The sequence below is a fragment of the Triticum urartu genome, chromosome 1 (genome assembly GCF_003073215.2).
Source record: "Triticum urartu cultivar G1812 chromosome 1, Tu2.1, whole genome shotgun sequence".
NCBI lineage: Eukaryota > Viridiplantae > Streptophyta > Magnoliopsida > Poales > Poaceae > Triticum > Triticum urartu.
Window position 1 is genome coordinate 541,705,668 of NC_053022.1, and position 14,192 is coordinate 541,719,859.

The 14,192-nt window shown below is 46.7% G+C and overlaps 2 protein-coding genes and 1 pseudogene across 2 annotated transcripts; 2 read left to right on the forward strand and 1 right to left on the reverse strand.

Annotated features, from left to right (window-relative positions):
• Positions 1–1,429: 1,429 nt before the first annotated feature.
• LOC125538373 lies at positions 1,430–2,918 on the forward strand (annotated as a pseudogene).
• A 7,266-nt stretch (positions 2,919–10,184) lies between these two features.
• Positions 10,185–11,919, forward strand: LOC125538383 (BTB/POZ and MATH domain-containing protein 2-like). Its single transcript, XM_048701640.1, has 2 exons — positions 10,185–10,307; positions 10,392–11,919. Exon 2 carries the CDS (start codon positions 10,399–10,401, stop codon positions 11,611–11,613), a length of 1,215 nt encoding a protein of 404 aa, XP_048557597.1. The 5' UTR covers positions 10,185–10,307; positions 10,392–10,398; the 3' UTR covers positions 11,614–11,919.
• An 875-nt stretch (positions 11,920–12,794) lies between these two features.
• On the reverse strand, positions 12,795–14,186 carry LOC125538393 (65-kDa microtubule-associated protein 3-like). Its single transcript, XM_048701651.1, has 5 exons — positions 14,183–14,186; positions 14,026–14,099; positions 13,861–13,935; positions 13,542–13,779; positions 12,795–13,446 (listed from the first exon to the last, which is right to left on the reverse strand). Exons 3-5 carry the CDS (start codon positions 13,918–13,920, stop codon positions 13,076–13,078), a joined length of 669 nt encoding a protein of 222 aa, XP_048557608.1. The 5' UTR covers positions 13,921–13,935; positions 14,026–14,099; positions 14,183–14,186; the 3' UTR covers positions 12,795–13,075.
• Positions 14,187–14,192: the final 6 nt, after the last annotated feature.

The window sequence follows — 14,192 nt, forward strand, 5'->3', positions numbered from 1 at the left end:
TTCTTTGTCTAGCGTAGATTCATTTATACGTGCTATAAATTGTTGGAGCTGCCACTTACACTCAGAGTTGGCAGCTGGGTGTTGTGAAATACTCCCTTCGTTACCTTATATATGGTGTATTTACTCTTAATTCAATTTTACTAAATTTTTGCAAGTTAAGGTGTATTTCTTTTAATCTCATGTTATCGTTTCTATGCCTCCACCCTCATGTACGAACAACCTCACACGAGAATCAAGGCTGAAAGCTAGTATCATAGAATGATACCATATCTTAATGAAAAGAATTACTACTATGTGTCATGCAAAACAATAAATAAGGTCATCTCAGATACTAATGTACTATTAGTGGCTTTAAAATGAAATCAAAATTCATTCATCAAGGCATGATAAAATACGACGATCGCAATTTCATTACAATGAGGCTAAAATTAGCCGTTAATGGATTTGATATGTGTTCCGGGAAATGATGAAGGTATCTTGACCTCTTAGGAAAATGGAAGGCAAAGATTGGTTGTCGATTTCTATAAATACAAGGTGGATATTTATTAATTGATTTATATAAAGATAAAAAGGTTAGTCAAATTATGTTGTTTCTTTGGGGGAAGTCAAACGAGTGAGGCATTTTGGAGCTCATCTTTTTGAAAATTCAGAAAGTGTATTTCAAAGGCTCAAAATATTTTGGAAAAAATCTACATGTTCATAAGAATGTATTCTATAAGTGTGTAAAGTTTCACTATAAAATATAATATCATGTGAGCTACATAAAAAGACAAATTCATGTTTTTTTAATGAACAATGAATGCACACTCACCTTTTTAAAATCATGTATTTATCTGTTGTTCACTAGTAAAAACCCATGAAATTTCCTTTTTGTGTAACTATCATCGTCCAACTTTACACATATGTGGTACACATCCATATGAACATGTGTGATTATTTCTTAACTTCAAAATGTGAATATTGATTGTTTTTTTAGGGAAAAAACGAGCCATCTGAATTTTCGAAGTCAAATTCTATTTAGCATTTCATAAATGCAAATTGGATTATAATTTTTGCATCCTGCAAATTTCAGCCGATTTGTTTCAGAGTAGCTTTTTTTTAGTGGTTGTTTCAGAGTGTTTTTTTTTCTTTTTGCCCAAAGACAGTGCTGTGAACGACGTATGGGCTTGCAGCTGTGAGGGCCCTTAAGACAAAAGCCCAAACAGAGGTGGTAACTTGAAGAAAACCCTAACTCTAGGCAGGCCCGGGCCGCACGCACCGTCGACCCGGCGGCGCATACTCTGTCTCCGGGGAGAAGTGACGTCGTCGGCGGGGCGACGCAGCGAGCGGAGCAACGGCGAGTCCGGGGCCAGGTTTGCCCCTCAGCTCGTCCATCTCAACTCTGAACCCTGGGATGTCAACATTTCCTTCTTAATTTTTTGCGGTAGGGATGCCAACATTTTCGACAGATCCACTCGCAGATTCGCCATGTCGTCGACGTTCGCCGGTGTATCCGTCGTGGCCGGCGGCAAGCTGAGCCCTTCCACAGCATCGTCCTTCCTCACCATCACGGACTGGGGGTACCACCTGCTTGTGGTCCAAGACTACTCGCGTACCAAGTAAGCCACTCCCACCGGCGAGTGGATCAGCTCTCGTCCTTTCATGGTAGGAGGCCATAAATGGTGCATTGACTACTTTCCTAACGGCTACACGGAGAGTTGTGCCAACTTCATTTCTCTATTTGTTAACCTTCTCGATGACGATGACGATGACGATGACGACGCTGAAGAGCCTGTGAAGGGGAAGTTCAATGTCAGTTTCATCGACGAGGCGGAGAAGCACAAGCCAATGTACATTTCGGAAACTGAAGCATTCAATTTCCACTCTGAGTCCATGCTGGGCTACAACATGTTCATGGAAAAAGATGTCCTTGAACAATCATTGCATCTAATGAATGATTGTTTCACCATCCGGTGTGACATCATGTTGTTCAGCTCCAAGGATGCCGGTGGCGATAAGGTGCTCATGTCTGAAATAGACCAACATTTGAACAATCTCCTTCAAACTAAGGTGGGTGCTGATGTGACATTCGAGGTCAGCGGTGAGATGTTCGCTGCGCACCGATGTGTGCTTGCAGCCCGGTCTAAAGTCTTCATGGCACAACTCTTTGGCCCCATGAAGGAGGGCACTACTACATCCTGTGTCATACAGATCAAAGACATGGAAGCAAAAGTGTTCAGGGCTCTGCTTAGCTTCATCCACAGACTCACTCCCTAAGATGGAGGATGAAAAGATGGAGGAAGACGAAGCAGCTGCTGTGGAAGAAGGACAAGAAGAGGAAGCAACAGAGGATGAAATGTCAGAAGTTGCGGAACAAGGACAAAGAGAGAAACCACCAGAGACTGTGCAATGGCTGCAAGGCTTGCTTGTAGCCGCAGACAGATATGATCTCCAACGGCTCAGGTTTATCTGTGAAAGGCAGTTGTCCTTGCGCATAGGTGTGAGCTCGGTGGCGTCTACTCTTGCTCTAGCTGAGCAGCACCACTGCCGCCCATTGAAGGCGGCATGCTTGAAGTTTATCCAAGCCCAATCTCCGTCGTGTTTGCAAATAGTAATGGCGACCGATGGCTGGGAGCGCTTAATTACAACCTATCCCTTTGTTTTGAACGAGCTCTTTGCCATGTTTGCTTTGAACCAGAAGTAACACTTCATATGGTATACATGTTCCTTGGATCGGTAATGACACTTGTGCATATATGGGATTCTCTAGAGATCGTAGTATGTCTCTCTTGCTTTTGTCTCATCATTTAATTTGCCTATCTGCTGAATCGGGCAAATCCAACATATGGGCAAACTGTCTCCTCATGGTCTGTAAATTCAGGTGTAAGCATCAATGCTGATCTGCATTGCAGCAATGTGCTAGTCGTTTTATCCTACTATATTTCTATGTGTTTTAGTTGTGTTGCATGTTGTTTCCTTTGTGCCTTCCCTGTCATGTAAATATCCTTTTCCAGTTGTTATCAGGGAAAACATGTAAATCTTGCTCCGGCACTCAGGAACCTTCTCCTGGGTGATTTGCCGTTCTCCTCGGGTGGGCAGAAAGATTTTGCAGAAGTTCAATGTTGTAGTTGTGCCCCTGTAGCCCGAATGATGGTTTCCGTTGAGGTGCGTTTTGAAGCACGAATGGTTGCTGTCAGTTTCGGTGTTTAAAAAATGGGGAGAACTCCCAGTGCACATCGTTGTCTATATATTGATGTCAGTTTGCAAGAAAGCAGGGGATATGAATCATCACTCTACCTATTTGTAAATTATCAGCAAAGAAAATATGTGAAAGTGTCCGTGGCCTATTTTAACTTGAGGAAACTAGTGCGTTTTGACCGCTTGTAACTTGTTGCTCTTGGCGTGGCGGATTTCAGCAGAGATGTATGTGGGGTTGAAATTCATGTTACAAATTAGTGTGCAAGGTAGGTCAACCTTTAGTGCATATTGGTTTCTGCATGCACCTGGCAATCAGGCAACATGTTGCCTGCTTATCTTTTGGTTTATCACAGCTACTACTACATGAAAATTCAAATGCTGCCAGCAATGTTATGTTCGATTGTGTAGAGCTCGTCTCGCACGCAACAACGATATATAGTTTAGCGCGTCGGTCGACCTGTAGAACAGTAGAAAGAAATCCTATGTGCAGGTATGGCATACCCTGACTTGCTAGACATCTACAGCAGAAGGCACCAATATAATTCTGTTTTCAACCATGAGAAACGGAATGCCAGATGGATAACGCTTCGCTAGGGCGTCCCAGCCCGGGCGATTAGGGGGCGATCCCCATGCCGCCACCGCTGCCGGACGTCGCTCCGGCCAAGTGTGGCCCTCCCTCCGGCCCCCTGCCTGCGCAGGATGCCGGAACAGCAGCGGCTTCGTCCGCCCTGCGATCGCGCGGGCTTATAGTCATCGTCGATCATGCCGTGTTCGAGATGGAAAGTGCCAATGGGCTTCCTGACTCCCCACATTGGAGGGGGCTAGATTTTCTCGAACCCTTCTGCAAGGGAAAGCTGGATTGGACTCCCTTAATACCAAAGGCGGGGTTGCTGCGAGGACAGAAGTCGAGGGAGCCACCAGATCGATCTACGTGCGCTGCTACACCGCTGCCGCCTGAGCGAGTCATCAGCGAGAGGGCGGGATCGTCAGCGCATCGGGCGGGGAAAGCTATGCCAGCGACTACGGCGAACCTGGTGGTTGGTGGGGGCGATTATGGGGCTCCCTCTGCGGACGCCGCCCGCCCGAAGCCCTCCATCAGGGGATCTGCAGTAGCCACGGCTATGAACCCACGCGTGCAGGACCTGATCATATCGAAGCGTAGAACAACGGAGACGCTGGAGGGGCAGCAGTCTCACGTACTTGGAGATGTTCGTGACCAGGACATGCTGGAGGTGTCAAGCGACAAGGAGGCAGTCGGCCCAGGGGCCGCCGACGAACTGACGGGGCCGGCGGAGCCCCGTCAGGAGCAATGAATGTCTTAAGTTGGAACTGCCGAGGGGCGGGGAACCCTCGGACAGTTCGTGATCTTGTGAGTCTTGTTCAGACTCACTCCCCTAGCATTGTTTTTCTTTGTGAAACTCGACAATCCAAGAATAAAATGAGTAGGTATCGTGCTCGCTTAGGTTTAAAGGGTTTTGATGCTTCTGATAGTGTTGGTCTTAGTGGAGGTCTTGCTTTGTATTGGCATGAGGCGTTGTGTGTGGATGTAAAAACAATAAATGAAAGATATATCGATGCGTATGTGACGAGTGTGGCGGGCGAGCCGCCCTGGAGGCTCACTTGCGTCTACGGCGAGCCCCGTACGGAGGACCGACATCGCATGTGGTCCATCCTCCGTGATCTGCACCGACAAGCCAACATGCCATGGGCAGTGGTTGGCGATTTCAACGAGGCCATGTGGGGCTTCGAACACTTTTCTGCTACACCAAGATCGGCAGGTCAGATGATCGACTTCCGTGATGTGCTTGAAGTATGTGGCTTGGGTGATCTTGGTTTTGCAGGGCTCCCGTATACATATGATAACCGGTGAGGTGGGCGGGCAAATGTCAAGGTACGCCTAGACCGAGCCGTGGCAAATAATTCCTGGAGGGATCTGTTTACACATGCAAAGGTGGAGCACTTGGTGGCTCCTAGTTCAGATCATCTACATATCCTGCTCCGCTGTTCTAGGAAGGAGCCGAGACAGGAGCATGGGAGGAGGTGCCGCCAGTATGAGGTTATGTGGGAGAGGGATCCCACGCTACCGGAGGTAATTATGAACACTTGGACCGAATTGGGTTCGATGCTTAACCTTGGTGAAATTGCTTCTGGGTTGGGAAACTTGATGAAGAAGTTGCATGATTGGAGTAGGAAAAAGTTTGGTAATGTCATCAAGGAAATTAACAAGTCTCACTCTCGCCTAGAGGAGCTTATGTCTATGAATGCAGATAGGAAGGAGATTAGAGAGGCAACAGACAAGATGAATGAACTCTTGTATCGTGAGGAGATGATGTGGATGCAAAGATCACGGGTTGCATGGCTGAAGGAAGGCGACAGGAACACACAGTTCTTCCATAGGAAAGCTGTTTGGCGCGCCCGAAAAAACCGCATTAAATCATTAATGGATGCTGCAGGTGTCATTCACAGGGATCATGAGGCTATGGCGGCTATGGTTACTTCATATTTTGCAGATCTCTTTTCAGCTGATAACTCATTATGTGCGGACCCTGTGATTGATCTCATTAATACTCGTGTTACTGACCACATGAATGATGCTCTCTGCGTAGATTTCTTGGAGAAGGAAATTGCGGACGCCTTGTTCCAGATTGGACCCTTGAAGGCTCCGGGACCAGACGGGTTTCCCGCTCGTTTCTTCCAGAGGAACTGGGCTGTGATGCGGGACCAAGTCATCGCAAGAGTTAAAGAGTTTTTCCGGACGGGACTAATGCCGAAAGGGGTGAATGACACTGCCATAGTTCTCATCCCCAAGGTTGATAACCCGGAGAAACTGACAGAGTTTCAGCCTATCAGTCTGTGCAATGTGATTTATAAGGTGGTCTCAAAATGTCTGGTAAATCGCTTGCGCCCTATCCTTGATAATATCATCTCCCCCGAACAGAGTGCATTTGTTCCTGGCCGGATGATCACAGATAATGCGTTAATTGCTTTTGAATGCATTCACTATATTCAGCAAGAGAAGGACCCTGATAAGAGTTTCTGTGCTTATAAGCTGGATTTGTCTAAAGCTTATGATAGGGTCGATTGGATCTTCTTGGAGCGAATGATGCAAAAGATGGGTTTTGCTCGTCGGTGGGTGAACTGGATTATGGCATGCGTCACCTCGGTGAGATACACAGTTAAATTTAATGGAACCCTCTTGGATTCGTTCGCACCGTCGCGCGGGCTACGGCAAGGTGATCCCCTCTCCCCGTTTCTATTCCTGCTTGTGGCTGATGGTCTCTCCGCTTTGTTGAAGGATGGAGAGCGCAAAGGTGATTATACTCCGTTAAAAATCTGCCGCAGAGCTCCGGGTGTTTCTCATTTACTGTTTGCAGACAACACTTTGCTTTTCTTTAAGGCTAAAGAGGAGCAAGCTAGGAAAGTACAAGAGGTGCTAAATACGTATGAAAAAGCTACAGGCCAGTGCATCAACCCAGCCAAGTGTAGTGCTCTGTTTGAAAATTCATGTGCCATTGAGGACCAAGAGAAGGTGCGTGATGTCCTACATATTGAAACAATAACTTTTGAGGAAAAGTATCTGGGGTTACCTACACCGGAAGGACGTATGTCTAAGGGAAAATTTCAGAATTTACAGTCTCGTCTGCTGAAGAGGATCATTGCTTGGGGCGACACCCTCTCGCTTGCAGGGAAAGAAATAATGATAAAAGCCATTGCCCAAGCTATCCCCACATATATCATGGGAGTTTTCAAATTACCTATGTCTGTTTGTGATGACCTGAACAGAATGGTGAGGAACTTTTGGTGGGGCTCCGCTGAAGGCAAGAGGAAAACTCATTGGTTGGCATGGCCAAAAATCTTAGCTCATAAAACGAAGGGCAGCCTGGGCTTCAGAGATTTCCGTATTTTTAACCAGGCTCTCCTTGCTCGCCAGGCGTGGCGGCTGCTTATCAAGCCTAACAGTTTATATGCGCAGGTGCTGATAGCTAGGTACTACCCAGATGGACGCCTAGAGGACACAGTCTTCTCCGGAAATGCTTCTTCTACGTGGCAGGCCATACAATATGGACTAGAGCTACTAAAGAAGGGCATTGTGTGGCGGGTAGGGGATGGCCAGAACATTCGCATATGGCGGGATCGGTGGGTCCCCCGGGAGCCATCGCGCCAGCCTGTCTCCCAGCAGGGCACATGTCGGCTCCGGCGGGTGGCCGAGCTTATTGGCCCGGACGGGACTTGGCGCATGGACCTACTCCGGCGCTACTTCCTTCCGGCAGACGTCGACGCGATCGCCAGCATCCGCACTTCATCCCGTGTCACCGACGACATCATCGCATGGGCTCCGGAGAAGAACGGTATCTTCACTGTTCGATCCGCCTATCGCTTTTCCATGGACGAGCGCGAGCGTCCATCGGCCACAGCCATGAGCAGGGCACCGGATGGTCGTCGCGCCATCTGGAAGATCATATGGGGGTGCCCTGCTCCCCTGAAGGTACGCGTGTTTGCATGGAGGATTGTTACAAATTCACTTGCTACCTGGGCAAACAAATTCTCTCGGCACCTTGAGATTACTGATGTTTGTCCCCTTTGTGGTGTGGAACGAGAGGACAGGTTCCATGCGTTCTGCAGGTGTCCACTAGCTAAGGAACTATGGCATGCTATGGCCTTGGACTGGCCTATACCGAGTGTCGACGACATCCATAATGTCGGGCCGGAATGGCTCTTCACACTTCTGGAGCCACTAGATGAGGCGACACGGATGATTGTGCTCATGATTATGTGGAGGATTTGGCATGTGCAGAATGAGATTACACATGAGAAGAAGCCACCACCCACAGAAGCTTCTCGCCGATTCCTTCATGGATACATCAATTCACTCTTGTGCGTGCAGCAACACCCAAGTGGAGATGTGGTCAAGGGAAAGATGATACTCAATGCACCACCGATACTCACTAGAGAGCCGGCTCCTCTCAAGGATGAGCGAGGATGGGTTGCCCCAGAGCTAGGCAATACTAAACTTAATACAGATAGTAGCTTCATACCGGCGACAGGATTGGCTGGAGGGGGCATGGTCCTTCGAGATTCTGAGGGCAAGATCATTTTCAGTGCTTGTAGAGAAATACGTGCATGCGATAATGCGCTCACGGCAGAGCTAGCGGCGTGTCGGGAGGGCTTGGAACTAGCTCTTTTCCGTACGGACGCGCCCATTAAAGTCGAGCTTGATTGTGCGGAGGCGGTAACAATGATCACAGCTCGTGAGCAGGACCGGTCGGCTCATCGCACCGTCATTGAGGAAATCAGGAGACTGACAACGATGGAGGGGAGGGAGGTCTCTTTTAGTCTTTGTTGTCGTTCGCAAAACAAAGTTAGTCATGAGCTTGCCAAGTATGGTAGAAGCACCCCTCGCACCGCTGTTTGGTTGCACTCGGGGTTAGACTTTATTGTAAACTTGGCTCTGGCTGAAAAGCCTCCTTGAGTAATGAGAATCTTCTTTTCACCCGCAAAAAAGAACCATGAGAAACAAAATATATGGCTGTCACTCAATCAGAAAATTACTTCTTGTATCGACTTAGCCATGTGTCTCTCACAAGAGACAACCTGCCATTTTACGCAAAAAATAAAAATAAAAAAATTAAGAGACAACCTGCCATGCCAGAGTATCTTGGGAGTTAAGTTCCCGTCTTCAGTGCCGTTGGAGGCAGACCACACAGGCCTCGAATAAGGTTATCTAAGATGTTAACATCTTATACTATGCACTACGAAGTGGTATCATACACTACGAGTAGCCTAATTATACTGCGTGCTATTAGCTGGATGCAGACCACAAAATCATTTGTTTCCCGACGGAAGGGCATGCAACATGCATTTCTGTTTGAAAATATACTTCTAAGGGATTATTCAAGGGTATTTTTGTCTCAAGTTCTGCTCGATTGCGTGTGTTACCAAGAAAATACACCTTACGGAAAGGACGAAGGGAGTAGAAAGAAAATTACGTCACGGTTTTCCTCGTGGGGATTTTGAATCTAACTTTGATATAATTATCAGTGGTTTTAAAATGAAATCAAATACATTCATCAAGGCCCCATAAATGTGACGACCGCAATTCCATTATAGTGAGACTAAATTTAGCCATTAATTGATTTGATATGTGTTCCCGAAAAATGAAGGTATCTAGATCTCTTAGGAAAACGGAAGGCAGAGATCATTTGTCGCTCTCGGTAAATACAACGTGGATACTTTTTAATTGATTTACAAAGACAAAACAAAGGCCAGTCAAATTCTTTAGTTTCTTTGGGGCAAGTCAAACGAGCGAGGCATTTTGGAGCATAGGCTCCATGGAGGTCTTTTTTTGGGAAAATTCAAAAAGTGTATTTCTGGTCCTCAAAAAATGGAAATGTCATCATATTCATATGGATGTGTTTATAAGTGTATAATTTTTTCACGATGAGATTCATTGACATGTGAGCTACACAAAAGAGACAAATTCGTGGGTTCTTAATATCGAACAATGTGTGCATGTTCACCATTTTCAAATCACAAGTTTATCTTTTTGTTCATTGTTCATTATTAAAAAGTAAAAACCCACGGATTTGTCCCTTTTGTGTAGCTCTCACGTTAATGTATGTCATCGTCAAACTTTACACATATGTAGTATACATCCATTTGAACATCTGTGATTAATTTTACAAAAAAATATTGGAACTTCAAAATGTGAATTTTGAAAAAAGAAAAGAAAAAAGAGCTGCATCTGCATTTTTCAAGTGAAATGCTATATAGCATTCCATAAATGAAAGCCGGATTATATTTATATTTTCTGGAATGAACTGGATTATATTTTTGCATCTGCAGATTTCTGCCCGATTCGTTTCAGGCTTCGGTTCGCCCAAATCAGTGTTGTGAATGATGTATGGGCTTGCAGCTCGTGGGCTCTGAAGGCCTTAAAACAGAAGCCCAATCAACGTGGTAAGTTAAAGAAAACCCTAACTCCTGGCAGGCTCAGGCTTGCCTAAAAAAAAGACAGGCTCAGGACGCACGCACGCACAGACGAGCCGGCGGCGCATACTCTGTTTCCGGGGAGCAGCGACGGCGTCGGCGCGGGCGGCGCAGCGAGCTGGCGACGGCGACTCCGTGACCAGGTTTGCCATGTCGATCCACTCGCAGATTCGCCATGTCAACTCTGAACTTTGGGACGCCAACATTTTCGATGGATCCGCTCGCAGATTCGCCATGCCGTCGACGTTCGCCGGTGTATCCGTCCTGGCCGGCGGCGAGCTGTGCCCTTCCACCGAGTCGCCCGTCGTCACCAGCACGGACTGCGGGTACCACCTGCTTGTGGTCCAGGACTACTCGCTGACCAAGCGAGCGACACCCACCGGCATGAGCATCTGCTCTCGCCCTTTCATGGTGGGACGCCATGAGTGGTGCATCGAGTACTATCCTAACGGTCAGAAGAAGAGCTGTGCCGACTTCATTTCTCTATATGTTAACCTTCTCAACGACGACGACGATGCCAAAGAGCGTGTGAAGGCGAAGTTCGAGTTCAGTTTCATCGACGAGGCGGAGAAGCACAAGCCGATGTACATTTCTGGAACCGAGACACTCAGCTTCCGCGGCGAGTGTCTGCGGGGCTACGGCAAGTTCATGAGAAAAGATGTCCTTGAACAATCGGCGAATCTGATGGATGATTGTTTCACCGTCCGGTGTGACATCATGGTCTGCGACACACAGGATGCCGGTCGCAACAAGGTGCTCCTGTCTGAAATAGACCAGCATTTAAACAATCTCCTTCAGACTAAGGTGGGTGCTGATGTCACATTCGAGGTCAGCGGCGAGATGTTCGCTGCACACCGATGTGTGCTTGCAGCCCGTTCTAAAGTATTCATGGCACAATTCTTCGGCCCCATGAAGGAGGGCACTGCTGCATCAAGTGCCATCCAGATCAAAGACATGGAAGCAAAAGTGTTCAAGGCTTTGCTTAGCTTCATCTACACGGACTCACTCCCTCTATTGGAGGACGACGACATGGAGGAGGATGAAGGAGAGGCCGTGGAAGAAGGACAAGAAGAGGAAGCAGCAGAGGATGAAATGGCAGAAGTTGCGGAACAAGGAGAAGGAGAGGATGCAGCAGAGGATGAAACGGAGCTGCAATGGCTACAAGATTTGCTTGTAGCTGCAGACAGATATGATCTCCAACGGCTCAGGTTTATCTGTGAAAAGCGATTGTCTGAGCGCATAGGTGTGACCTCAGTGGCATCCACTCTTACTCTAGCTGAGCAGCTCCACTGCCGCGGATTGAAGGAGGCGTGCTTGAAGTTTATCCAAGTCCAATCTCCCTTGTGTTTGCAAAAAGTAATGGCGACTGATGGCTGGGAGCCGTTAATTATCACCTACCCCTCTGTTTTGAACGAGCTCATTGCCAAACTTGCTTCAAACCAGAAGTAACACTCTGCGTGATGTACGCATGTTCCTTAGACCTGTAGTGACTCTCTTGTCAGTCTTATGCATATATGGAATTCTCTAGAGAGATTGTAGTCTGTATGTCATGCTTTTGTCTCGTTGTGTAATTTGCATATATGCTGAATCAGACAAACCCGGCATATGGGCATACTGTCTCGTCATGGAATGGATGGTCTGTAAATTCAGGAGCAATGAAGCATGTTCATCTGCATTGCAGTAATGTGCAAGTTCCTTCGACCTGTAGTGACTCTCTTATCAGAAGTGCCAATGTTTATCTGTGTTGCAGCAACGTGGGAAGTTCACCAGCTAGTCGTTGTATCCTCGTATATTTCTCTATGAATTAGTTGTGTCGTATATTGTTTGCTGTCTGCCTTCCCTATCATGTTAAAATCCTTTTCCAGTGGTTATCAAGAAGCACACGTAAATCTTGATCCAGTAAGGAACTTCTCCTGGATGCTTTGCTGTTCTCCCTGAGTTGTGCCCCCATGGGAGACGAAGGTCGGAACTCGAAGATCTTATAAAAGTTCAATCTTTTAGGTGTGCCCCTAAACCCCGAAAAGATGACTTCAGTTCTTATTTTGAAGCTCTTTCAAAAGAAAACTTGTTTTGAAGCACAGTTGAGTGCTGTCAATTTCGTTGACGAAAAGATGGGGAAAGTTTTCAGTGCACATGCAGACAGGGGCTATATTTGGAGCTATGCTCGTGTTAACCTAGATAGGTAGGGAATCAATTGATATCCTAGCTGCTTCGATCCTGTTACAAATTCCAGGGCATACATAGCAGTTCTTTGCTGGGTATCAGAATCGAAACATTTAGTGATGAACACATTATTGTCTTTATGTTCATGCCAGTTTGCATGAAAGCAGAGGATATGAATCATCACTCCACCTGTTTGTAAATTTTCATCGTCAGAGTAAATAGGTAGGGAATCAATTGAGGAAACTAGGTGCTTTCGACGCTTGTAACTTGGCGCGATTGGCACAATAGCTTTGAGCAGAAGTGCATGCGGGGTTGAATGGTTGACCAATTATCCATCTTACAAATTAGTATGCAGGATAGTCGACCTTGTGCAAACTAGTTTCTGCATTCACCTGCCAATCAGGCAACATGTTGCCTGTTTATCGCACAGCCACAGCTATATGAAAAATGTAATGCTGCCAGCGATGTTATGTTGAGTTGTGTAGGTTTAATATCACAAGCAACGCGGATACATAGAGTTAAGCATCTCCGTCGACCTGTCGAAACAAATCTTCTGCGGAACTACAGCAGAAGGCAGCAATGTAAATCTGTTACCAACTAACAGAAACATGACATATGGTTGTGACTTTGATCAGAATAATATGTGCCTGTATCAACTTAGCCAAGCGTCTCTCCCAACATTGGCCCTGCCATGCCTGATGACATACTTTCAGTTACCTACACAGCATTCCCCGGCATTCCTCGAGAATCAAGCGGCGTGCGCAGCGAGATAGGCAAGGCGCCTCTCTTCAAAGGAGTACTCGGTGCTCTCTAGCAAACACAGCTCTGGCTTGTCATTGGAGACGCAGACAGGTGCAGCAGTCAGAGCAGGCGTTGTGGTCATTTGCATGGGAGAGGTCACCATCATCGGCGTCTTGGGAGTTGGTGCTGCGAGTATCTTGGGAGTTCGGTTCTCGCCTTCGGTACCATTGGAGGCAGACCGCACGGGCGTCGCTGGGTTGCTATTTCCGGGTGCGATCTGCGTGAAGGGTTTACGAGGGGTTTCAGTCTCACCAAGAGTACTTGCCTTGAATGATAACTTCTTGATCGGAGGACTGGCAGTGCCTTTGCTTCTACTACCTGAAAGCGTTTTTTTTGTTTTCATCAGAGATAGTCTGTTAATTTGAAAGTAAAGAAACTGAACAACTGCATCAGCTATGGTTAAGTGAACTTGCCAGGGGACAGAGTGCCACTATCTTCTGTCTTCTTGGCTGAACGGACGGATCTTGACTGAGGTGTCACTGATTTTGGAGTTCGCACTGGCCCACCGCCAACAGACAGCCTCCGGTTTGTACCAGCCGAGGGGTTTCTGGTAAGCTTCTTCCCGCTGTTCGACCTTGATGAAGGGCTCGGCTTTGATCCGTACAGCATCTCCTGCTCAGCTTTGAATTGATCCTCAAGCTTCTTCTGATCCTGCAATCGCTCACCCATCAGATACCATCCGCAGATGAACACAGATGCAAGTGCAGAAAAAGTTAAGCAAAATATGAATACCCTTTGCCTCTTCTTTTCCTGCTCCTTTTCTTCACGAACTATCCTATAATCATCAAGCATCGACAAAAGACTAACCTGAAATGTTGAATGGCATGAACCTTTGACAGTATAGAAACAGATATTGTGTTTACTCACAAGAATAGCAGTGAAATTACGGATACATACACCATCATAAGTAAACTCAGTGCCCCTTTCTTTCTCCCAAGCTATTACTTTATTTGTAAGAACGTCTACAATTCCTGCTTCATGCAACAATGAACCGATCAGCAGTAGCATTTTAAAAATAACAAGCAGAAAAACGTAGTTAGTAAGGGTCTTTCACCTGGTATCTT